This window comes from Scyliorhinus canicula, chromosome 6 (genome assembly GCF_902713615.1).
Source record: "Scyliorhinus canicula chromosome 6, sScyCan1.1, whole genome shotgun sequence".
NCBI classification, from domain to species: Eukaryota; Metazoa; Chordata; class Chondrichthyes; order Carcharhiniformes; family Scyliorhinidae; genus Scyliorhinus; species Scyliorhinus canicula.
The window spans coordinates 147,288,212-147,314,455 of NC_052151.1; the positions used below are offsets into that span (position 1 = coordinate 147,288,212).

The 26,244-nt window shown below is 43.3% G+C and overlaps 1 protein-coding gene across 3 annotated transcripts in view; it reads right to left on the minus strand.

Annotated features, from left to right (window-relative positions):
• Window positions 1–2,829: 2,829 nt before the first annotated feature.
• lpin1 (lipin 1) overlaps window positions 2,830–26,244 on the minus strand; it is a 197,242-nt gene continuing 173,827 nt past the window's right edge. For all 3 annotated transcript variants that reach the window (XM_038800248.1, XM_038800246.1, XM_038800247.1), the window contains 6 exons: window positions 23,590–23,738; window positions 23,390–23,476; window positions 15,303–15,455; window positions 14,698–14,812; window positions 11,216–11,319; window positions 2,830–4,908 (listed from right to left, as the gene is read on the minus strand). In XM_038800248.1, coding sequence (XP_038656176.1) covers window positions 4,749–4,908; window positions 11,216–11,319; window positions 14,698–14,812; window positions 15,303–15,455; window positions 23,390–23,476; window positions 23,590–23,738 — 768 coding nt within the window. In that variant the 3' untranslated portion in view covers window positions 2,830–4,748. The remainder of the gene's footprint in view (window positions 4,909–11,215; window positions 11,320–14,697; window positions 14,813–15,302; window positions 15,456–23,389; window positions 23,477–23,589; window positions 23,739–26,244) is intronic.

The following is a 26,244-nucleotide window of genomic DNA, read 5'->3' on the forward strand; positions in this document are numbered from 1 at the left end:
GCAGCAGGGCAGGATCATGGTGAAGAAGCCAGGTATAGCAGGGCAGGATCACTGTGAAGCAGACCAGTAGGAGAGTGTAGCAGGGAAGGAACACCGAGTAGCAGACCGGGAGGAGAGTGCAACAGGGGGGTGGGGGGGTGAAAGAGTGCAGCAGGGCAGGAATACTGTGAAGCAGACTGGGAGGAGGTGCAACAGGGTAGGAACACTATGAAGCAGACCGGGAGGAGAGTGCAACAGGGCAAATCAGTGAGATGAGAGAAAGGAAATGAAATTGTGACCAAATCCCAGGAAAACCATCAATTAGGATGTTATTCTGCAAGGCTAGGAAATTTAAAAAATATTTTTATGGTAATAAGCGTTAAGTAACCTTGCTATCTTTATTGACAACAGAACTGAAGTGAGTAACTGGAATAAAAAGATGCAATTCCATTGTTTAGTGTGGCCTATAAGCCACCAACTAATTGGAAAGATGTATAGGAACAAATTTGCAAGGAAAGGAAAGGTGTCAGAATGATAGAGCAGTTCGATAGAGAACATTAAATTTTTCGGAAAAAAACTGGGATAATAGTAATGTAAAGGGTCGGGAAGAGAGCAAGGGTTCCTAGAGTGTGTTCAGCAGAATTCTCGACAGCAGTATGTTTCCTGTCCACTGAGAAGGGAGGCACTGCTGGACTTGCTTCTTGGGATTTCCATGGAGGAACATTTAGGAGACAGATCATTACATCATGAGGTTTAGTTTGACAATGGGGAAGGACAAGGAGAAAACAACAATAAGGATAAACAACTGTCGAAAGACAACTTCAAACATGACAATAACAGATGTCACCCAGAGCAGGCAAAACTGTGATTGAACAACCTTCAAAGAGGAGATAGTTTGGCTATAGTCCAGGTACATTCCCACAAAAGGGAAAGTTTGAGAAAACAAGTCCAGCGCTTCCTGGACAACAAAAGAGATAAGTGATTAAGGTGAAGCAGAAAAAGCGTGCTAATGACTGATCATAGAATCCCTACAGTACAGAATGTGGAGATGCCGGCGTTGGACTGGGGTGAGCACAGTAAGAAGTCTTACAACACCAGGTTAAAGTCCAACAGGTTTGTTTCAAACACAAGCTTTCGGAGCACGGCTCACCTGAAGAAGGAGCCGTGCTCCGAAAGCTCGTGTTTGAAACAAACCTGTTGGACTTTAACCTGGTGTTGTAAGACTTCTTACTGTACAGTACAGAAGGTGGCCATTTAGCCCACCAAGTCTGTACTGACCCTCCGAGAGAGCACTCCACCCTACCCTATCCCCATAACCTAACCTACACACTAAGGGACAAATATCATCGCCAATCCACCTAATCTACACATCTTTGAACTATGGGAGGAAACCAGAGCACCCCGAGGAAACCCACACAGACTCTGGGAGAATGTGCAAACTCCACCCTGACAGTCAACCAAGGTTGGAATCAAACCTGGGTCCCTGGCATTGTACGGCAGCAGTACTTATCACTGCGCCAGTGCGCCAGTTGAGAACAATGCCAGTTAAAAACCAGACTGTATATAGTAGGTCCCAAGGGGAAATTGGAAAAGCAAAGAGAAGCAAAGACAGAATACGAAAATTGATAATGAGAGAGAAAACACTTTTAAAGCCATATAAAATACATTACCATCGACTTCACCACTTTCTTGACCACTGGCCTATTCTGATCCTGACCTTGCATTCTATTCAACCCATTCAGAGTTTCTAACCCCAGGTCCTTTCCGTGAACTTCCACCTCGGTATCATAATTTCCTCTGTCCGCGACATCTGTCCATCAGCTGCAGCGCCCCCCCCTCCCCAACAACACAGTTACCTCCAGCAGCCTTCACAATCTCCAGATTTCATGATCTTCAGCCCATCGAAAATTCTTTGGCTTGCATCCTATCCTGCACCAATTCGTACTCAGCAATTGGCCACATTCTACCTGTCCTACATTGGCTGCCGGTGCCCCAAAGAATAAAATTTAAAATTTTCTGTTGAAATTACTTTGAGTTCTCACTCCACTCTATTTCTGTAATCTTCACCAGCCAGTCAACTCCCTCTGAACTCTCCATTCCTCTAATTTAGCTTCTTGTAAATTTCTGCTGCTCCTGTGCTCATTGCTGGAACCCCAACCCAAAAAGATCCTCTGCCTTTCCATCACCTTTGCCTTGAAGACATTCCTTAAAATACATATTGGGCGGGATTCTCCCATCGGGCGGCTATGTGCCGAAGCCGGCCCACGTCCGCTCCAGCTGTCAATCCCTGCGTGAACCTGGCGCTGCGGGGTCCGCACATGCGCAGTGGCCTTCATCCTCGTGCCGGCCCCGACGCCAAATGGCACAGGGCTACAGGAGCCTGTGCGAAGGAAAGGAGGCCCCTCCGACAGAGAGGTCGGCCTGCCAATTGGTGGGCCCCAATCACGGGCCAGGTCATTACGGAGGCCCTACCCCCCCATGGTAGGACCCCCCTACCACCCACAGGCCGCCCCCGGACCCTTCAGTGCCGAGGTCTTGCCGGCTCAGAGGATGTTTGAACGGCATCGGCGGGACTCGGCTTTTTGTTGACGACAGCTCGGTCCATCCGGACTCGTGAATCGGCGCGCCGGCCCCAGCCAGAGAGTTGCCGCATACCCCAACCGGCGCCACGCCACCCCAGTGGGGAGTCGGAGAATTCCGCCCATTAACTTTTGATCAACCCTTCCTATTCATTCATAAATGGCTCAGTGTCCTTTTTTCCATAAACCTCTTAAGACATTTTTCTACGTACAAGTGCTATTGTTAGATAAAGTGGTACTGTAGAATCAGTGGCAAACACAGAGTCTTATACATTTTATAATATTTGACTTTTATTGACAGTCTTATTTATCTACAGTGTGTAACATTATTTTACCTATAATAACATTGCAATTCATTACACAGTGGCTGTCTGATGATAGTTGTAATAATTGTAACAAAAGATGAGATTTGAAAACAAAACTTCAATTGTTTATCTTTCATAGAAAGAAAATACTCTTTACATTACACTCTGGGCCCAATTCCAGGCCCGAATTTCTCCATTTTAGTTATGGTTAAAGAAAAACAGATACACGTCACAGGAACAGCACTTTCCAAATTTGTGACCATGGTATCAGAAAATTAAAGATAAAATATTCAATTATGGATGCATTGTACTTGTGCTTTCAAAGATCATTTTCGTGAACTAATTTTACATCCCCCCCCCCCCCCCCCCCCCCCAACCTCAATCTGATGAGTAATACTACCCCTGAATTAAAGTTTAAAAGTTTTTTTGTGGAAATAATATGTTTAAGTGGAAGAAACTCTGTTTAATGAGATAAAATTAACTCAATGTATATGATTTCCCTTTCTAGGCAACTAAAATCTTGCACTCAGCTGAAGCCATTTCCAGATTTGTAATACTGCTATTTGATTGTTGGATATATACTGGACCCAGATGGTTGGAGTAGCTTGATGCAGTTCACCCTCCAACTAACCAAATGTCACATTGAAGCCCTCGGCATGTGGGTCAGGGAACACAAAAAAAAAATGCAACACTTTTGTCGGGTAGTAATCCCAAATTACAATTGCCTGTAACAAACCTGTAATCCAACTGCATTGGTATCACTGACATCTGCAGCCTTATATCAAAGGGAAAATGTAGTCCATTAAAATGGAAAAGACAGGAAATATTCAGCAGCACTGGCAGCATCCGACGAAGGAGAGAGATTTTGTTTCAGATCAATGACCTGTAATCAGCACACGTCAATCTGAAGCGTTAACTTTCTTTCTCTCCCCACAGATTGTACATTTACAGCGTTTTTGTTTTTTATCCCAGATTTCCAGCTTCCGCAGTATTTTGCTTTTGGAAATTATAGGCCTCCATTTCAACTATTATACTGAATAGAAAAACTTCTGTAAGTAGTCGATGGGAAAAACATTTAAGAATTTATACCAGTAACATAAGCTATTCTATTTACTCTCCAGGAAATTAAAGCAACTATTAGTATTTGCAATAATTGGACTCATAAATTGAAATTACAAAAAGTCTGCCCCCTCAGAGCAATGCACTAAACCAGGGCAAATTTGGTGCACACCAATTTACTTCAGTGTTCTTTAGTTAGAGAAGTGTCCAAGATTTTTGCACTTCATCATCAACCATTGTCCCTGCTGAGATGTAAAAGGTGGAGATGGCCACACGCAAATACCAGCTGGCAGCCACAGAAGCCCAGTAGGAGTCACTGCCCTCATGAGAAAAAAAGGAGTGGAAGTGCGTGGGAGCGGTGGAGACAAACAATTAAACTACTTTAGCCTTTAAAACTGCAGTGTTTACTGGGGCACTATGCAAGTTGCATCTAAATTTGGACTTAAAAACGAATTAATCAAGCGTGCATACTATAAATAATAATTAATTTGTTGAATAAAAATTAATAAATCTATTTGGAGAACACAATCACAAAATGAGTGCTTAGGAGCAGAAGCGATCTTAAAATAACTGTGATATCAACTTGGAACACATGCACAAAAAATGTGAAAGACAAAGTTGCTTTTTTCACAAGAAACCCAATGCTTAAAAATGTAACACACCTCCACTAAGTGACCTGTAACAAAATCCTTACACAGGGACAGCTGATGGAGTGAGCTGCTCAAGCAACAGGATAGCAGCTTTCCTATTACATCACTTTCAACTTAATAACAATGTCAGCAATGGCTGCCAGCACTTAAAAGGAACAAAAATGGTTTTGTAGTGTTTAATCCTGGGATACTTTAAGGTCCTGGTTTTCCATAGTTGGCAGCTGTTCTCTCCAGAATGTGAATTGACTGTAGGTATCTGAGCAAGGGAAGTCGGAGGAATGCTCTCTCTTTAGCAGGGGGAACACATGATCCACTATTTCACTCAGTCTCACGTAACTGGAAGAGGAAACAAAAAATTGCTTTACATAAGAAACGGAGTACATCATCATATTAACACATTTAGGCCGTGTAAGCAGATAATTTCTTGGCTTATTTCTCTCTATGCATGCTTCTGAACATATTATAAATTAATTTATACAGTACATGCCTCAGTAAGGGCAGCACGGTAGCTCAGTGGCTAGCACAGTTGCTTCACAACTCCAGGGTCCCAGGTTCAATTCCCGACTTGGGTTACTGTTGGTGCTGAGTCAGCACGTTCTCCCTGTGTCTGCGTGGGTTTCCTCCCACAGTCCAAAGATGGGCAGGTTAGGTGGATTGGCCATGCTAAATTGCCCTTAATGTCCAAAAAGGTGGGGTGGGGTTATTAGGTTACAGGGATAGGGTGGAGGTGTGGGCTTGGGTGAGGTGCTCTTTTTAACTGAAAGTGGTGCACACGGCACACCTGAGAAGAACCCGAATGAGCAGGTTCTTCTCAAAGCTGGAGGACAAATGTGAACCGTGCCATGGAAGCCCAGCCAACCACACTCACATGTCCTGGGCATGCCCCAAACGTGTTGGGTTCTGGACAGCCTTCTTCAAAGCAATGTCCAAGGTTGTGGGGTGAGGATAGAGTCATGTCCAAGAGTAGCAGTCTTCAGGGTATCAGACTAGTCAGAACTATTTATGGGGAATGGGGCTGACCCCCTTGCCTTTGTTTCCCTAATCGCCCGAAGATTCCTGCTCGGCTCACAATCAACAGCACCACCCACAGCTGCAGACTCACTTGCTGACCTTTCCGAATTCAAATCTGCCTGCTCATTCGGGTTCTTGTCAGGTGTGCTCTAAGCACCACTTTCAGTTCCAAGGGTCAGAGGAGAGCTTCCACGAAACATGGGGGCCATTCACCAACTTGTTCCAGGATCTGTTTGAAGCCAACAACTAACAGAGCGAGGGAGGGGATGGGGGGTCACAGGGTAGCCAACAAGACAACAGGGAACAGATAGGGAGGGGAGGGGGTCGGCCAGGGAGAGAGGAGGGGGAGGTTTGGGAATAGCTGTAATGGATAATAGGGGGCTTAGACAAGGCCACAAACAACAGGACCCCCCAAAGCAACACCTAAAAAAGGCGGGGGAAAGGGAGGGAGAAAGAGCTGCACTCATGTAAGTAGATGACAATCCCCTACTGTAAAATATGGGATCTAATAAAGTATCCTAAAACAACAAAAAGGGCGGGGGGTCGTGGGGAGGGGTGGCGTCTGCAAGGCCAATGGAGAGCTCTTGTATATTGTAGCTGATCCGCATACCCTTGTTTATTGTACAATGTATAAAATAAAAACTTCAATAAGAAAATTTTCAAGAAAAAATATTCCATTTATATCCTACATATACCTTCCATGTCAGGTGTTTATGTACATGGGTCTCCACCTTAGCCCTTCTTCATCTAACCTCATCACCATATCCTTCTTTTCAAAAAAAAAATCCAACTCCTGTACTCTCGTACAGGCCATTAAAGACATTTTATACCAAGAAGCATCGACTAATTGTACATTGTTAAATCTTATGATGCGATTATTTTACTGGTTGGAATGACTTGATTCTGGGACAATGCGAGGTGAAGCAAATTACAACTGCAGAAGTCATTTTAAAATAGAGCAACCATGACTTAATGCTGTGTTTGAAACACAAGCTGCAAGTATGTTGCTGAGTGTACTTAACCTGGCTGCTGCTATTTTACCCAAGTATCATCTTCTTTCAGTGTCTAGCTACCCCTATGGCTCCGCCTTCAGATGAAAGAGTGGGACAATCTGGGCTATAGATCTGCCCCATGTCAACAGACGGAGATGTATTGAGCAGGGTAAAAATAAGTCACAATTCTGATGCTTTTGCTGTTATATCCCTTTTTTGATGAAAAGCTTGATATTTACAGGGCTCAGCAAAGCTCACCCGTAGAGGATAATATACAGTTGACATTGTAATTTTACTTGGGCCCTCCGCATGAAAGCTCAAATCTGATCATTATGTATTTGATTTTAAATTTAGTACGAGAGCATATGCTTTTGAACGATTTATATTTTAAACAGCATTTGCATTGCCCACGAGTGGAACTATGATCACAGGATTCCATTGGATAGGAGTAGTCCATTCAGCCTCTCAAGCTTCCTCTAATGGATCATGGCTCATTTGTCGTTTCGCTCTATTTACCACACCCTTGCTGCTTGATAAATAGCAACAATTTTGTCTTGATAAAATTCCCGTTCAATTCGGGTTCAATTCCCGTACCGGCCTCCCCGAAAAGGTGCTGGAATGTGGCAGCTAGTAACTTCATTGAAGCCTACTTGTGACAATAAGCTATTATTATTATTATGTGCTCAAATTTCTGGAGTGCAACTGGAACTCAGCCTTCAGATTCAAGATATGAAAGTGCTGCTGAGCAATAGATGATACATAACATAGAAGCTACATATAAATAAAAACAAAACAAATGAATCATGGGTTGGAATCTCCTCCCCGCCACGCCACGTTTCTGCATCGACCCGCTGGCAGGATTCTCCGTTACACCAGTCAGTCAATGAGGTTTCCCATTGTGGGGCAGCCACACGCCATCGGGAAACTCCCGGGCGCCGGCAAAATGAAGAATCCCGCCCTATGACTTTTTTTTTTACAGCAATGTTTCAATATGATAAAAGAGAATTCAAGTTAAATTACTGAAGTTTTGGAAAGTTCATTCTTAATGTGTGGACAGAGAATAACTAATTTGTATAGAGTGTATATTCGCTGTAAAAGTACATTGATTATTTTGTACATATGTTTGTTTAATCTTTGTACAGATTGTGTGCAAGGACTGAGGGGAGGGTTATATATAACATTGCTGAGTGTTTTAACAGTATGAGTATGAGGAGTAGTATTAGGGAATTGGTGCATACTTTACGGTGATGTTCCGGTGGCTCACTTCACGTGAAAGGAATAATTACCAGAATATTCTATTGCTAACTTTACATTCATCAAGTTCAACTGCTCAAGTAACCTATAAAAATACTCCTTCCCCTGCAATTGTCCAACTGGCATTCCTGTCATGAAAAAGGAGTACCACATTCCTAAATATGTCCTGGTGGAAGATATGTTTCCTTTCAAGGGAAGGGATAAGAGTTTGCCACATGAGTGTTGTGCACGTGGGCAATACAAAGAGGATTGGCAAGTTGGAGTTAAATGGTGGGAACAAGTGAAACAGTAGAAGAGGAAGGAATACAGGTGCAGCTAGGTTGGTGGCAGCGAGAGTGGGAAAGAGATTCAGGTTTAATGGCATAAACAGTGGATGGTTGGTGATAAAGGAGAAGGGGTGGGAGAGAACTGCAGGATTTGATGCTAGCCCATGAAAACAGACTGGTGGCCTGGCGTGATTCACTGAAGGTGGGAACAGGAGAATTGGGCAAGATTCTCCGCAAATGCGGAGAATCGTAAAGGCTGCCGTGGGACAGGCCGTGACCCGCGGCAGCCTTCACGCCCACTTCCGGGGCCGATTCTCCCCCCCCGGGCGGGGCTAGGAGCATGGCCCCGTGCGTCACGGCAGCGCGGCCTTGACGACGGTCATAAAGGCCGCACGTCCAGCGTCACGCCGGCTGACGCTGCCGACAGCCACGTGTGCGCAGTTTGGACAACGCCAACCCGCACATGGTACTGCCGTGCCAATCGGGCCCCCAGATGCCCCAAACGGGCATCAGGCGCCCGTTTCACGACGGCAGTGAGCAGGTGTGTTTGCTGCCGTGTTGAAACGGGCGTGAAGGCCCGTCCGCTCGGCCCATCGGCCTCGGAGAATCGCCGCTCGGCGTAAAAAACGGCGAGCGGCGATTCGTGGTGTGGGTCGGGCGTGGGGGGGGGGGGGGGGGGAGGAGAGAATAGCGGGAGGGCGTGAAAAACGTCGGGAGGCCCTCCCGCTATTCTCCCACCCGGCGTGGGGGGCGGAGAATCGCACCCAGGGTGTTAAAGAAATAAAAACGTGAAAGGGAAAGAATGCAGGGATTGTTTTTTTTTAAAAAGTGCACGGTTGATTGGGGCCTTGGGGATAATATTTTGGTAAAAGTTAAGAATCCATTTCTGGGTTATGGAAGTATTTTGTCACTGGATGTTCAATTATAAGGAGTATATAACACAAATTCTGCAAGTAGTCTCTGGGAGGCAGTAAGAGTGAGATTACGGGGTGTTCTGGAGAAGGACACTTTCTGTATCAGAAATGAAATAGGTATTGTGGGATTTGGAAGTACTGGAGGTAGCTTCATGTTACGATGGGGCAGAGGGGGGTGACAGTACAGGGTTAGTTATGACATGACAAAGTTGTACAGACACTAGGGCTCACATTTTCACTGAATCAGAAGGACTCAGGAGCAATTAAAAAATGCTGGTTTGTGACACAATTCCAGAATTTCCATTCCTGGTGCGCTCCCCCAATTTTCATTGGCACAGGATAGGGTGAAAAGCGAGTCCACACCCTGCACTAACAACCTGGCTGGCTCCAGTGCAGACATAAGCATCACCTAGCACCCTCACCTCCTTCAATTTGCATGGTGTTGGGCCAGCTTCTCCTACTTCTGGTTCACGGATCTCAGAGCTGTTATGAAGCATAGTCTTGAATTCAGAATTTTTGAATGGTATGTTCAAAAAGTCTTCCCCATACCTCCCTCATGCCAGCACATACACCCCCCCAACCCATGTTCCCCTATAGCTCCCATGCACACTTATGGCCCTTCCATGCCTATTCACCCAGTATACACTATGTACAGAACCAAGGAAGCCTATAGGAATAATGGCATCTGTGGGACGGATTTAAAAAAGAAACACCCATTCACAAATCCTCATTGAAAAAAAACTGATGTTCAAGTGTCAACCAACAGATCACCGTGACCGAGAGCCCAAACTGAGGAAAGCATCAACTCAGTGGGGGCCTTGTTTGGACAGTTTTGAGAACACTATTGACTTTTCTGGATTGACATTTTTGTGATTATAATAAGTTATTTTTTTCTGTGATTCTTTTGTCAATGTCTCGATGTTTATTTGCACAAGATTAAGATGTGGGAGTTGGTTAAAGCTTCTCCTTTGGTACTTTTAATGGTCTGCTTGGTTGACATTTTTATAGGATTGTAGGAGCACTCGTAGTTTTTCCAATGAAGATTGGTGGGATTGGGTTTGTTTATGAACACTTCCCACATGCCATTGTTACTGTAGGGTTCATTTGGTTCTGTACAATGTGTATACTAGTTGAATAGGTGGGGCTATAAAGGGCCATAGGGGTGGTTGGTGGAATGGGAATGGAAGGACAATAAGCTGGCATGGAGGCTGTAACAGACCTTTGCGGGCTGGTTTAGCTCACTTGGCTAGACAGCTGGGTCATGATGCAGAGCAAGGCCAGCAGCGTGGGTTCCATTCCTGTACCAGCTGAGGTTCATGAAGGGCTGCCTTCTTAATGTTGCCCCTCGCCTCGGGAGCGAAAATCTGGGCCTGGGTGTTGGAGATAGGGGAATATGTAATGAGTGGGGTGGGGCTACAGGGAATGAACAAGTTTGGGAAAGAAGTTTCAGGGTGTTTCAGCTAGGAGGGGAGTCCTGGACATTGGAGGAATAAGTGGTGCAGACATTTTGAAGTATAGTGAAAGCAACATCAGTGTGATGAAAGTGGGTGGGGTTTATTGGCATTTTGGGGTGTAGGGGCAGGGTCGAAGTACAAGAGGGACGTTGGTGCAGAATGCTACAATTGAGCAGGGATGTGGATATCATGATGCAGCCTATTAAAGTTTGGAAAAGGTGTGCTGCAAGTGTGGCAGTGATAGATAGATTACACTAGGTTGTGATATTCAGATATGGCACAAATGGACAAAGTCCTGAGATATAATAGAACAGGGAACAGGATTCATGTGATCCATCAGCACTGGCTTGAATGAATTAGGAGAATTGTAGTAACAGGCAATACTTCACAGGGGAGTACCTTAAGCAGCAGGGTTCTTGTTGTGGAGGAACTGGCCCAACAATTGCCGTTTTATTTTATTAAAGGACTTTTGAAATTGTGTATTTAGTGAGCAATAAAGAGCAGAGGCAGAAAAATGCATCGGTGTGGGGTAGTAAGATACAGTGGGAGAGATTGGGAAAAGGCAAAATGTTTAATGAATCGAGTGAGATATGTAGAAGCAACAGCTTATGAAAAGATAGGCAAATTATATTCAACCACCAGGAAATACAGTAACAGACCCAAATTCTATACTCCAAACAACTGACTCAATCAACAATTCATTCAAAACATAATTTGCCTCTGATAAATTAAAGAAATGAATGTTCACTCACGATGATACATTGGTCTTTGCATGCTCTTGTATTAGTTCACCTTTGGGATTGACTGTAAAAATTCTATTTATTGGGACACCAACTTGTTTATAAGAATAAACATCCTGTGGGAAGGAAAAAGTGTTTAAGATATTAGATCATTTTTGTAGCAAATTCACTTGCACCTCCGTGATGCAGTTCTATCTTGTAGATTAAATACTTCTGATGATTTGTAACACACTTGGAAATTGAGTAATTCAGAACACAATGATGGAGGTGGGGTGGGAAAAATATAAAATATATAATCAGGTTGTCATAAAAACTGGGATGTTAAACACTTAAGGCAGCGAGGCTTGATGAACAGCAGAAATATATTAAAACAGCTCTCACCAAATCACATATTTTCTAAAAGCTTTAAAAAAAACTTCACTGTGATGGTGAGTTGAGGGAATTTCCTTAGATCTGAGGAAAAGACAGGCACAGAGGAGCTTCTCAAACATAAAGTGACAAATCGAGAAAGCTCCCAATTTCCAGCAATGCCGGCTGTTGACTGTTATTGGAGCTCTCCTGTGTCTCGACTGTGACATTTGTTCTCCGAGAGGAAACCAATGTTAATAGTGACAAGTTGATTTCAAACAGCCAGGACTGCCTGACTAACCCACACATTGAACACAACTCCTGCCTACAGCCAGGCTGATATCCTATATATATTATATATACACATTTATATTTTTAAAAATAGGCAAACAACATTTCTCACAGGCATCAGTCTCACCCACTGTATGCATTTTAGAAAAAAACACTGTATTTTGAGGTGCTGGCATTCCCTAAAGAGCGCTGCAAAGAAATCAGTTTGAAGTGGCTAATTTTATACGTAGTTCACAAACGTAAAATCGGTTTTTAAACTTGCAAAGGAACCTGCAAAAAGAGCTGCTGCCCGATGATTTTAATTTAACACTTGTCTTGGAAGAGTTCATCAGAAGAGCATTTTTCTGTTACAAGTAAAATAAATTTCTGGAAGTTAAAGAATTGACTCAAGTGATGGAAAAGGCAGCAAAAATAAAAAGGGGCAGGAGCCAGAATCAGTTTTAGGGTTTGTGAAAGGGTGGTCAGAAGGGGACAAGTGTCCCTAGAAATTAAATCTTGTATCTTCAGCTCAAGAATTCACCTTCATAAATTTCTAAATCCACCATTAGCATGTTGTTAATATAAAAGTAAACGGACACAAACATAATCAATGTTAGCTCAGTCTTAACACAGATTCAAAACAGAAAAATATCAATTCCTCATTTAAATAGGCAACGAAATAGACATGGCCAGGATTTTCCGACTCCGGCAGCAGAGTTGGCTTGCCACTGCCACCAAAAATCCTGGTCATTGTCTGGAGAACAAAAACAAAAGAGATAAAACATGGCATTATGGCACATGCCAGTAGTTACACTGGATCACTCGGTGTTCTCCATTTACAGGAGAGTACTCATGGTGGCATAGTGGTATTGTCACTGGACTAGTAATCCAGAAATCCAGGATAATGATCTAGGACCTGGGTTCGAATCCCACCACGGCAGGTGATAGAATTTAAACTCAATAAAATATTTGGAATTAAAAATCTGATGATGACCATGAAACCATTGTTGATTGTCATTAAATACCCTTGACTCAAGGGTAATTAGGGATGGGCAATATATGCTGGCACAGCATGCGATGCCCACGTCCCATGACCAAATGAGAAAAAATTGCATTTCACAAGCAGCTAGGAAATTACTTCTTGAGCATCAGAGAAACTAGGCAACAGCTTCAGGATAGGAATTCAACATCATTCAAATACTGGTTTAGCACAGTGGGTTAAACAGCTGGCTTGTAATGCAGAACAAGGCCAGCAGCGTGGGTTCAATTCCCGTACCAGCCTCCCCGAACAGGCGCCGAATGTGGCGGCTCGGGGCTTTTCACAGTAACTTCATTGACGCCTGCTTGTGACAATAGGCGATTATTAAAATTATTATTATTACTGCTGGAGTTTATTAGAGAGAATAGGAGTGGAAAACTACCCAGTCTCTGCCATTGACGAAGGTGATGAGTAATTGGGAATAAAAATGTGAGGCACCTTGGAGGGATTATCATCGGGTTACACCTTTTGTGAGACAGAAGGAGAGAATGGAGTCAGAGGTGGGGGAAGAGGAACTTAAGGAAAAAAGCAAATGAAAATGCAATGATAAATGAGAAGAGACTTTCAAAGTGACAGCTGACTGTGTGGTGGCAAGTTTATTTAACCAATGTGATTCAGTTGAGTTATCATCTATCACATACTCAGTTTATTAAGCACCTCGGGCAGCACGGTGGTGCAGTGGTTAACAATGCTGCCTCAGAGTGCCAATGACCTGCGTTCGATCTTGACCCCGGGCCGTGTAGAGTTTGTCCTCATGCCTGCGTGGGCATGAGGACAAACTCTACCCCCACAACCCAAAAATATGTGCAGAGTAGGTGAATTGGCCATGCTAAATTGCCCCTTAATTGGAAAAAAATTGGTTACTCTAAATTTCTTTTTTAAAAGTTTATTAAGCATCGGCTCAACATTGGTTTCCCCAGGAATAGGATAACCTGTGACCTTCCGCAGGAATAGAATGACCCATCTTCCTTCTAACACATTCCCAATTCTTAGGACCATTCGCGTTGCTAGATTTTGAGCTTCCCTTACCCTTTGCCATTCTGCGGGAACCATTCACAACTCCTCTGGCTACATATTGTGTCTCCTCCTTTTCCCTTGCACAATTTTCACTTTTGCTGTTTAATCATTCCCAATCTCCCTATCACCTGACGTCTTCCTTCTGTTCTTTCTGGTGATTCCCCCCTGCTATTTCCCTAGCTCTACTTTCTTCCAACTTTGATGAAAGGGCACCAACTTGAATCAGGTAACTCTATTTCTCTCCCCACATATGCTGTCTGACTTGCTGACTCCTTCCAAGATATTGTGGCTCTTTCACCATTTAATTTCCATTTATTCAATGACATACAACTCACTACTTAGAACCCACTGAAAGGGCTAACATCATGCACTGTATAAAACTAATTTGAATGAACGATTATTCGAATGCCTTATGTTGTTATGCTGCGGAATTTAAACAGGATTAAAATATTGCACTCACCAAAAATTCAATTTCTAACATAACCATTTCAGGGGACATTTGGATTTTTGTCTGTAATCTAACTATCTCATGCAATATAAAGAATAGTCATTTTGTGCAATTCACTGCTTCTAAATAGTGAACTAAGAACTAGAATCACAGGAGCAAAGTCAGAATAACACAAAGAATGCGAGAGCTTGATCCAAATATCTTTGAAACAAAATCACATACACACAATTTCTCCTGAGTTAACCGGTCTTGGTACAGCGTTTACATAAACTATAGCACCCTTAGTTTGAATGGCATCTCTATTTGATTACGGACGTGCATTCTGACAAACCTCATTGCGTTTGTGGTTCAGCGGATGGAGGTTTGACTTACATTTGATCGGTTTCCAAAAGCAGCATAGAAGGGTTCTTTATTTGGGTAAAAGAGGTTCCTGATGTCTGTTAGGCATTGGATCTTAAACTTTTCCGGCTTCTTTTCAATTACTTCTCTGAAATGAAAATGGTAGAGTAATACACTAGGGATAATTATTGAGGAAACACTTGAAATGGAATCATAATTGTGAAGGATCAGAGCGGAGGCTTGACCATTAAAAAGTTGGTTTTAGACTAAATAAACTTGCAACAATCAGAACTTTATTTGCCCTTTCCAATTTAATGTCTGACTTCTGTATTACAGGTAGAATTTTAACGAATTGATGCACCTAATTCAACCATTGCAGGTCAACAAACCTCGATCGGATCGGATTTTTAGCATCCAAATTAAATTTGAAAGGACGGGGTGGGGAATAATCTGTTCAGTCTAAACTGATAGTAATAGCAACAATATCAACAACCACTTGAAATCTTTTAAACACTATTGAAGAAGAGGTTAATATGGCCTTCTCCTGGGAGAACTTGATTTTCTCCATAGTCACACCATCCATTTAAGAATGCAACTGAAAAACAGGACATTAATAAAAGCAGCAAGAGAAACCTTACCTGTGCAATGCTGAGAACACACTACTGGGACAGAGTAACAAAGGGCCTTTTGGCAACACTGTGCCCTTTTCATTAACCCAGTGCAAATATCCACGAGTCATATGAGCCATCCCAATAGCACGTGCTGAGCAATACAGGAACTTGTACCCATTTCTGCAATTAGAATTAAAATAGTTATAGATCTCAATGATTATATTGTCAGCCATTGTGTTTTCTTAATCTTCATTCATGGCCTGTTAATATTTGACGGGAAATGTAAAACAAGAGGACATCATCTTAAAATTAGAGCAAGACCATTTGGAAATGAAATCAGAAGCAATTTATGTCACAAACTGTAGTGGACATCTAGAATTTGCCCACATAAAAGACTGTAGATGCAGGGTCAATTGAAATTTTTAAAACTAAGGTTGTTAGATTTTTGTCAGCAAAGATATTAAGGGTTACAGAACCAAGGTGGTAGATGGAGTTAAGAAATAGGTAACTTGGGGGAATTATCCCTGGTGGTCTGGCCGATATTTATCCCTCAATCAACATCACATAAAAAACAGAATCAGGTCATTAGCACATTTGTTTGTGGGAGCTTGCTACGAACAGATTGGCTGCCACATTTTCTACATTACAACAGTGACTACACTTTCAAAGCACTTTGTTTGAGTCATAGAGTCATACAGCACAAAAAGGCCCTTGGGCCCATCAAGTCTGCGTCGGTCAAAAACAACCACTTAATCCATTCTCATCCCATTTCCCAGCATTTGGCCCATAGCCTTTTATGCCGCAGGATCACAAGTGCATATCGTAAATATTTCTTTGTTATGATGATCTCTACTTCCACTACCCTTTCAGGCAGTGAGTTCCACACTCCCACCACCCTTACCCCAAATCTACGCCCCCCCCCCCCCCCCTCCTAGTCATTGGTGGTGATCGCTCCACCAAGGGGAAATGTTTCTTCCTGTCTACTCTATCTATGCCTCTCTTAAGTTTATACATCTCAATCATCTCCCCCTCTCAGTCTCCTCTGCTCCAAGGAAAACAATCCAAGTCTATCCAATCTCTCTTCATAACTAAAACTCTCAAGCCCAGGCACCATCCCAGTACATCTCCTCTGCACCCTTTCCAGTGCTATCACTCCTGCAATGTGGATTCCGGAGCTGCACACAACACTATAACTGTGGCCTAACCAACATTTTATAGAGTTCCAGCATTACCTCCCTGCTCTTAAACTCCATGCCTCGGCTAATAAAGGCAAGTATATCATATACTTTCCTTTTTTTAAAAAAATATTTTTATTCTCCTCCTTTTTCACATTTTCTCTCAAATTTGCACCCACCAACAATAAACAATAAGCAGTAACGAATATAATGTCAATCCGCATATTAATAACAACGATCTCACCTTCCCACCAAACTCCCAAATATTAGCCCGCATATTAACATAAACAAATGACAAAAGGAATAAGGAATTACCCATAGTCACCATTAACACATACAGTCACCCTCCCCCAACCCCGCCCCCCCAACTAATGTTCGATGTTATCCAATTCTTGAAAGTTCATAATGATAACGCCTGTGAATTGCAGAACCCCTCCATCCCTCCCCTCAGTTCAAACCTAACCGTCTCAGGAGTCAAGAATTTCAACAGGTCCCCCCGCCACGCCAGGGAACAGGGTGGGGCAGTTGCTCTCCAGCCCATCAGGATCCGCCTTCGGGCGATCAATGAGGCAAATTTTTTCCCAATTAAGGGGCAATTTAGCGTGGCCAATCCACCTACCCTGCACATCTTTGGGTTGTGGGGGGTGAAACCCACGCAAACACGGGGAGAATGTGCAAACTCCACACGGACAGTGACCCAGAGCCGGGATCGAACCTGGGACCTCGGCGCCGTGAGGCAACAGGGCTAACCCACTGCGCCACCGTGCTGCCCCGCTCTCCCCCATTCTGACCCACTGTGAACCAACCCCTCTGGCCCAGCTCCGCACATTCTCCGCATTCGCCACCCAGTAATAACACATCAGGTTCGGAAGACTTAAACCCCCTGCCTGCCTTCCCCTCTGTAGCAGCACCTTTCTAACTCTGGCCACCTTCCCTTCCCATATGAACGAGGCAATCATTCCTTAAATCTCTCTGAAAAATGCCTTTGGCAGGAAAATCTGCAGACATTGGAAAATACACAGAAATTGCGGCAACACATTCATTCTAACCGCCTGAACCCGACTCGCCAGCAAGAGGGAGACCTACCATATCTTAACCACTGTATCCACCTGCTTTGCTACCTTAAGGGATGGATACACACCAAGATCCCTCTGATCGTCACTGCTACCAGGGTCCTGCCATTATCATGCACCTCCTTCCCTTGTTTATCCTGCCCAAGTGCATCACCTCATACATATCCGGATTGAATTTCTTTTGCCACTGATCAGCCCATCAGCCCTCTATATCCTCCTGCAATCGCAGGCTATTCTCCTCACTGTCACCCCACCAATATTCATACCATCTGCAAACTTACTGATCAATCCTCCTACATTCATATCTAAATCATTTATATAAACCACAAACAGCAAGGGCCCCAACACTGATACCTGTGGGACCCCACTGGACACAGGCTTCCAGTCAGAAAAACATCCTTCCAACATCACCCTCTACTTCCTGCCACTCAGCCAATTCTGGATCAAATTTGCCAACTTTCCTTGGATTCCATGGGCTCTTAGCTCACCAACAGACTCCCATGTGGGACCTTATCAAAAACCTTGCTAAAGTCCAAGTAAACTACATGAAATATATTTTCCTTATCGACACACCTGGTCACCTCTTCGAAAAATTCAATTGTTGGTCAGACATGACCTCCCCTTAACAAAACCATGCTGACTGTTCTTGATTAATCCCTGCCTCTCTAAATGCAGACTAATGCGTCCCTCAGAATTGCTTCCAATAGTTTACTGAGGTTAGGCGGACAGGTTGTAGTTTCCTGGTTCATCCCTTTGTCCTTTCTTGAATAATGGTATCACATTGGCTATCCTCCAGCACCTCTCCTGTGGCCAGAGGGGAATTGAAAATTATATCCAGCACCCCACTATTTCCTCCGTTGCCTCACTCAACAGCCTCGAGATACATTTCATCTGGCTCTGGAGATTTGTTTACTTTTAAACCTGCCAGACCACTCAGAACCTCCTCTCTGTCTATGCTAATCTCTTAAACTTTATTACAGTCCTTCTCCTTGATTTCTATATCTACATTGTCCTTCTCACGAGTGAAACTGACACAAAGTATTCATTTAGAACTCTATCTACATCCTCTGGCTCCACACACACATTATCACTATGGTCCTTAATGAGCCCTCCCCCTAGTTATCCTTTTACCCGTAATGTACTTGTAAAACAACTTAGGATTTTCCTTTATTTTACCTGCCAGTATATTTTCATCTCCACTTTTTGCTCTGTTAATTTTCTTTTCAAGTTCCCTCTTGCACATTCTATACACCTCTAGCACTTCTGCTGTTTTGAGACTTCGATATCTGCCATATGCCTCCCTTTTTCTTTTTATTCAACGCTGTATATATCCGCTATCCAAGGTTCACTGGGTTTATTGGTCCCACCCACCCTTTGTCTTGATTAGAGCATGTTTTTTTTAAATTTAGAGTACCCAATTGATTTTCTGATTAAGCAGGGGCATGGGAACCTGGATTGTAGTTTTGGGGTACGGGAGATTAAGAGTATAGAGGTCAGGAGCACAGATTTGACTTCGCAGGAGGGTGCCAGTGTTCAGGTAGGTGGTTTGAAGTGTGTCTACTTCAATGCCAGGAGTATACGAAATAAGGTAGGGGAACTGGCAGCATGGGTTGGTACCTGGGACTTCGATGTTGTGGCCATTTCAGAGACATGGATAGAGCAGGGACAGGAATGGTTGTTGCAGGTTCCGGGGTTTAGGTGTTTTAGTAAGCTCAGAGAAGGGGGCAAAAGAGGGGGAGGTGTGGCGCTGCTAGTCAAGGACAGTATTACGGTGGCGGAAAGGATGCTAGATGGGGACTCTTCTTCCGAGGTAGTATGGGCTGAGGTTAGAAACAGGAAAGGAGAGGTCACCCTGTTGGGAGTTTTCTATAGGCCACCTAATAGTTCCAGGGATGTAGAGGAAAGGATGGCAAAGATGATTCTGGAAAAGAGCGAAAGTAACAGGGTAGTTGTTATGGGAGACTTTAACTTTCCAAATATTGACTGGAAAAGATATAGTTCGAGTACATTAGATGGGTCGTTCTTTGTGCAATGTGTGCAGGAGGGTTTCCTGACACAATATGTTGACAGGCCAACAAGAGGCGAGGCCACATTGGATTTGGTTTTGGGTAATGAACCAGGCCAGGTGTTAGATCTGGAGGTAGGTGAGCACTTTGGAAACAGTGACCACAATTCGGTGACCTTTACGTTAGTGATGGAAAGGGATAAGTATACCCCGCAGGGCAAGAGTTATAGCTGGGGGAAGGGCAATTATGATGCCATTAGACATGACTTAGGATGTGTAGGTTGGAGAAGTAGGCTGCAAGGGTTGGGCACACTGGATATGTGGAGCTTGTTCAAGGAACAGCTATTGCATGTTCTTGATAAGTACGTACCAGTCAGGCAGGGAGGAAGGGGTCGAGCGAGGGAACCGTGGTTTACCAAAGAAGTGGAATCTCTTGTTAAGAAGAAGAAGGAGGCCTATGTGAAGATGAGGCGTGAAGTTTCAGTTGGGGCGCTTGATAGTTACAAGGAAGCGAGGAAGGATCTAAAGAGAGAGCTAAGACGAGCAAGGAGGGGACATGATAAGTCTTTGGCAGGTAGGATCAAGGAAAACCCAAAAGCTTTCTATAGGTATGTCAGGAATAAAAGAATGACTAGGGTAAGAGTAGGGCCAGTCAAGGACAGTGGTGGGAAGTTGTGTGTGGAGGCTGAGGAGATAAGCGAGATACTAAATGAATACTTTTCGTCAGTATTCACTCAGGAAAAAGATAATATTGTGGAGGAGAATGCTGAGACCCAGGCTATTAGAATAGATGGCATTGAGGTGCGTAGGGAAGAAGTGTTGGCAATTCTGGACAAGGTGAAAATAGATAAGTCCCCGGGGCCTGATGGGATTTACCCTAGGATTCTCTGGGAAGCCAGGGAAGAGATTGCTGAGCCTTTGGCTTTGATTTTTATGTCATCATTGGCTACAGGAATAGTGCCAGAGGACTGGAGGATAGCAAATGTGGTCCCTTTGTTCAAGAAGGGGAGTAGAGATAACCCAGGTAACGATAGGCTGGTGAGCCTAACGTCTGTGGTGGGTAAAGTCTTGGAGAGGATTATAAAAGATACGATTTATAATCATCTAGATAGGAATAATATGATTAGGAATAGTCAGCATGGTTTTGTGAAGGGTAGGTCATGCCTCACAAACCTTATCGAGTTCTTTGAGAAGGTGACTGAACAGGTAGACGAGGGTAGAGCAGTTGATGTGGTGTATATGGATTTCAGTAAAGCGTTTGATAAGGTTCCCCACGGTCGGCTATTGCAGAAAATATGGAGGCTGGGGATTGAGGGTGATTTAGAGATGTGGATCAGAAATTGGCTAGTTGAAAGAAGACAGAGAGTGGTAGTTGATGGGAAATGTTCAGAATGGAGTTCAGTTACGAGTGGCGTACCACAAGGATCTGTTCTGGGGCCGTTGCTGTTTGTCATTTTTATAAATGACCTAGAGGAGGGCGCAGAAGGATGGGTGAGTAAATTTGCAGACGACACTAAAGTCGGTGGAGTTGTAGACAGTGCGGAAGGATGTTGCAGGTTACAAAGGGACATAGATAAGCTGCAGAGCTGGGCTGAGAGGTGGCAAATGGAGTTTAATGTGGAGAAGTGTGAGGCGATTCACTTTGGAAAGAATAACAGGAATGCGGAATATTTGGCTAATGGTAAAATTCTTGGTAGTGTGGATGAGCAGAGGGATCTCGGTGTCCATGTACATAGATCCCTGAAAGTTGCCACCCAGGTTGATAGGGTTGTGAAGAAGGCCTATGGTGTGTTGGCCTTTATTGGTAGAGGGATTGAGTTCCGGAGCCATGAGGTCATGTTGCAGTTGTACAAAACTGTAGTACGGCCGCATTTGGAGTATTGCGTACAGTTCTGGTCGCCTCATTATAGGAAGGACGTGGAAGCTTTGGAACGGATGCAGAGGAGATTTACCAGGATGTTGCCTGCTATGGAGGGAAAATCTTATGAGGAAATCTTATGATGGACTTGAGGTTGTTCTCGTTAGAGAGAAGGTTAAGAGGTGACTTAATAGAGGCATACAAAATGATCGGAGGGTTAGATAGGGTGGACAGCGAGAGCCTTCTCCCGCGGATGGAGGTGGCTAGCACGAGGGGACATAGCCTTAAATTGAGGGGTAATAGATATAGGACAGAGGTCAGAGGTGGGTTTTTACGCAAAGAGTCGTGAGGCCGTGGAATGCCCTACCTGCAACAGTAGTGAACTCGCCAACATTGAGGGCATTTAAAAGTTTATTGGATAAGCATATGGATGATAAGGGCATAGTGTAGGTTAGATGGCCTTTAGTTTTTTTCCATGTCGGTGCAACATCGAGGGCCGAAGGGCCTGTACTGCGCTGTATCGTTCTATGTTCTATGTTCTAAGGGGCAATTTAGCATGGCCAAACCATCTACCCTACACATCTTTGGGTTGTGGGGGCTGAGACCCATGCAGACACAGGAAAAATGTGCAATTGGAGCACATTGGCTTGTACTCTCCTTATTTCCTTCTTGAATACGTCCCAATGTTGTGTCACAGATTTACCTACAATTTTCTGCTTCCAATCTGGCCAAATCATATCTGACCTTATTAAAATCCGGTGTGGGAAAGCACTATCAAGATGTCTGGTGGTTCAGAAAGTCATTGTCTAAATGCAAGTCTCCCTTTCTTTACTTGGAATTCCATTATGTGACATGCCTGCAAAACTTCAATTCAATTCTGAGAATTGATAGTATCTCAAAGTGCAAGTGTCCTCCAAATGCCATTCATTTGGCAAAATCATATTTGAGCAAGTGTTGATAGTTTAAGGAATTAAAAAGCCACAAGAATATGCCAGTGTTTATGAAGCTGGATTTTCTGCCTATTTCATACCTCCATAACAATGTGTTTCTCTCAAGAATTGCTCTTCGATGGTTTAATTAATTTCACTGGGATTTATGATTGTAACTTAATACATGACATGCACTTTTCAGCCAGTTCCATTGTAATGTAGTGTTCATGTCACTAAACCTCTGTCATTATCATTTATCCTCTATGTAAAGCTATGGTAGGGACGTTTTCATTTATCTACTGAAACTATTCACATTTTTTACAAGACCAAAATACAACGTTTGAATAACATCTTGGCCCAAAGTCACCACAAATAAATAATCCTGTATCCAAATATTTCCTCACCTACAACCCTCCAAAACCATTCTAATTTCCTGTTCTGATGCTTTGACTAGAGAATATCCATCCTGAGAGAGCTTACTACAGACAGTAGAAAATGCAGTTAAGTGTTTTATTTTCCACTACTGCCATAAAGAACTCAAAATCATAAAAGCTATTATTTTAATTTTATGAAGACTTGCATTCTATGTAACATTATTACAGAACTAAACTTTTACAAATGTTTGCTTAACCTCCTTGCTTTTGTACTCGATGCCTCATAAACTTTGCTCCTGCACTTGTTTTGAATTGTATCCTTTATTTTCTACCCCCTCTCCTTGTTCTTCCTCCCACAATGCACCACTCCACACTTCCCAGCCTTACATTTCACCTGTTGTGTGGCCAATCAGTTCACCAGCCTATGTTTTCTTGACGTCTCTCATAACCCTCCATTTTATGCCATCTGCAAATTTTGAAACTGTTCCCTGTACTCTCATCTATAGTTCATTAATATAGAAGAAAAGCAGTGATCATTTATGTAGCATTCAGACCCTTTGATACTCAGTACTGGTAATTTCTGCAGTAGCCTGCATGGATTTAGAAACAGATAAAACAAAAAACAAATAAACTGGTACATCCAATGTACAATTTATCAGAATGGTTGAAGGCTTCTGCAAACGTAACTAAAAAAACTTACTGGCTAACTTTGTGGTAGAGTTTTGCTATGCCTTGATGCGTCCAATCCTTACCAAGTGTAGGCAAAATATGACCCAAGGCATCAGATCTGTACAATTATAAGAAAAATGGTTCAGAATCCTATGGTCTGTATTTGGAAAACAAATGGTCCCTACTTCAAATATGACTGACTATTTGGAAGTACATCAGATCAACACGTACCTTGTAATTGTTCCATCAATATCAGAAATAACAATTTTGTCATTCCAGTTCCAGAGGTAGATGGTACCTTCACTACGACATGTGCCCTGGTACTGTGTTGTGACACTAAACACAACATCATTCGGACCTTCCTTTAATTGAAGACTCTTCTGTTAATTCAGAAAATAGGCTTTATTCACCAACAAATTTGGTGTCAGACAGCTTTGCTTCCTGGGATTTCTTAAAATTACTAATTTGTGCACTTTGATCTGTTCATTTCTTATTATATACAATAAAAAAAGTGAGTGAAATTGACTATCACAACAAAGAACATTTGCTTCAGTTTAAATCTAATGGTGTGTGTGCCTACACTACAAAGCTGGCTCATCTAACATTAGCACACTCAATCTTGGAGATGCAGGGCGCGACCTTCCCAAAAGGGAACAAAGTCCCCTAGCGAGCACGTTTAGCCACATGTTTCCCCACACTCGCAGTGCCACAAAACACATGGCTATTCAATGCTACATGTGCTGAATAAGGGGCCTAAACGGGGAATGCGAGGCCGAATATAGCCCCATTTTTTACAACCGGGAGCCCAGCTCGCTGGAACTCCTTTTTGTAGCGCAAGATCGGGATGCTATTTTTAAATGGCCTTCCGATCTCTGAGGCCCACAAAAAAAACCTGAACCTCCCCCCAGCCCGAACGCAATATGGAAGGGTCCCCGGCTCCCCCACAGCACCTTCTAACACACACAGTGGGCATCCGCGGCTCATTTGCGCGTGCGCACAAAATGCCACCTTGGCACCTTGGCAGTGCCAACCTTGCACTCTGGCAGTGCCCCTGCCACTACCACCTGGACACCTTGAAAGTGCCAGGATGGCACCCAGGCAGCACTGCCAACGTGAGACTGGCACTGCCAGGGTAACAGGTGGCACCAGCAGTGCCAGGGCACCACCCTGCCCAAAGGGCATTCAGCTGGGGGCATCCAATCCCCTTGGAGAACCCTACGAGTGCCATTCCATCTCCTCCCCTTTTTTGGAACCAGTACCAAACGGCGCTCGCCCAAGGTCTCCTAGGCAACTGCACATCAGAGCAAGGCGAGATGCTTTTCCGGTGCAGCGTGGCTGGAAGATCGCACCCGCAGTGTGGGAAAAGTGCAGGAATGTACACTGGTTAAGGCAAGGTGGTGAGCAGAATAGAGGGAAGCCTCACATTGTGCTTATGTCACATCAGGAGGATGTTCAATACTGAGACAGTGAGAAAATGGAACAGATTTATGATCGCCAGCCGGAGGACTTTTTTTAACAAAGTGTTGGAGGCGACGTAACATTTCTCAGTTCATGAGAATAAAAAGTTTGCAAAGGAAAGCTGAATTTACACACACTACACAGGGTGTGGTGATAGAACTTCCTAGAATGGGCCAGATGTATCACAACTTTAGCATGCTGAATAATTGAGTTGTACCACCATCTTTACAATGACATGCACACAAAACTGTTGTGTGGTAACATAATTGCATCCCAGAAAGAAAGAGTATTTAAAAATAACCCAATAATGAGGCATTATCCTACAGCATTTCTTCAATTGACAAGTCATCCTACATATTTTGTAATTATAATAATAATCTTTATGGAGTATTATGTGGAAATAACAAGACAGAAACTAACTGTTGAGTTTATCTGTCTATTTGGCGTTTAGCCTCCACATGAGCTTTAGTCTTCAGTCCATATTCTTTACCCTGTTGCCATATTCCTTGCACCAGGCAGCTAACCCATTCCAAGTTGGCATGATCTCTGCTTCAATCCCCCGCTCATGTAGTGCATGTCACAGCTTCAAAATTCTCTGCGCAAAAATCTTTTTGCTTGCTCTCTGTCCTAAATCCTTCACATTTAACTTTGTACTGGTCTCCCTCAACCTAAACCTCACAACTATTGGGAATAATCTTTCAGTTTACTTTGATCATCATAGTATTAAGCAACACTACTAAATCACTCCTTAATCTCCTTGTTCGAATGAAAACAGTCCCAGGCCTTCACGTCTTTCCTCGTATTTATACCCACCAATTTCCAATTATTTTCAAATAGTCACTGGCCTCTTCTCTCAGGATTCCACCTCATAATTAACAATTCACTTCCGATCCATATACTTGCAAAATACTGCACAGTTTGTGAATATTATTTGAAGATTCTCTCCTTATTCTCCCTCATTGCTTTCCTTATTCATTCTTTAATGTTATTCCTCATGTTCTTGTATCCTTAAATTTATATTTAAAGCAAACCTATAGGACCGATTTCCACCCCCCTACCCCACTACCCCTCTATTCTAGCTTGTTTACTTCCATTTATCCACAGTATTTCAAAACTTGAAAGTAGTTTCCATTCAGGAAAGACTAGAAAATATGAAAATGATCTCCAACTGTGCAGTTAACAATTTTCAGGTCACAGTAATACCAGACAACTGAACCAGGCAGTTTACCAGAGGAGGAAAACATAGACCGCATCCGTTTAAATATTAAAAAGATTTGCTTTTCAAACAGCAAAGCAAGTGCAAGAAAGCTGGATTCCTTGGGATCAGAAAGGTGGCTATAACGTCCAAATAAACGTGACCTGGGGAGTGTTCTGCTGTTTATGGATATCTATATCGGTCCTTGTTTCAACATTCTAGTCAACTTAAAA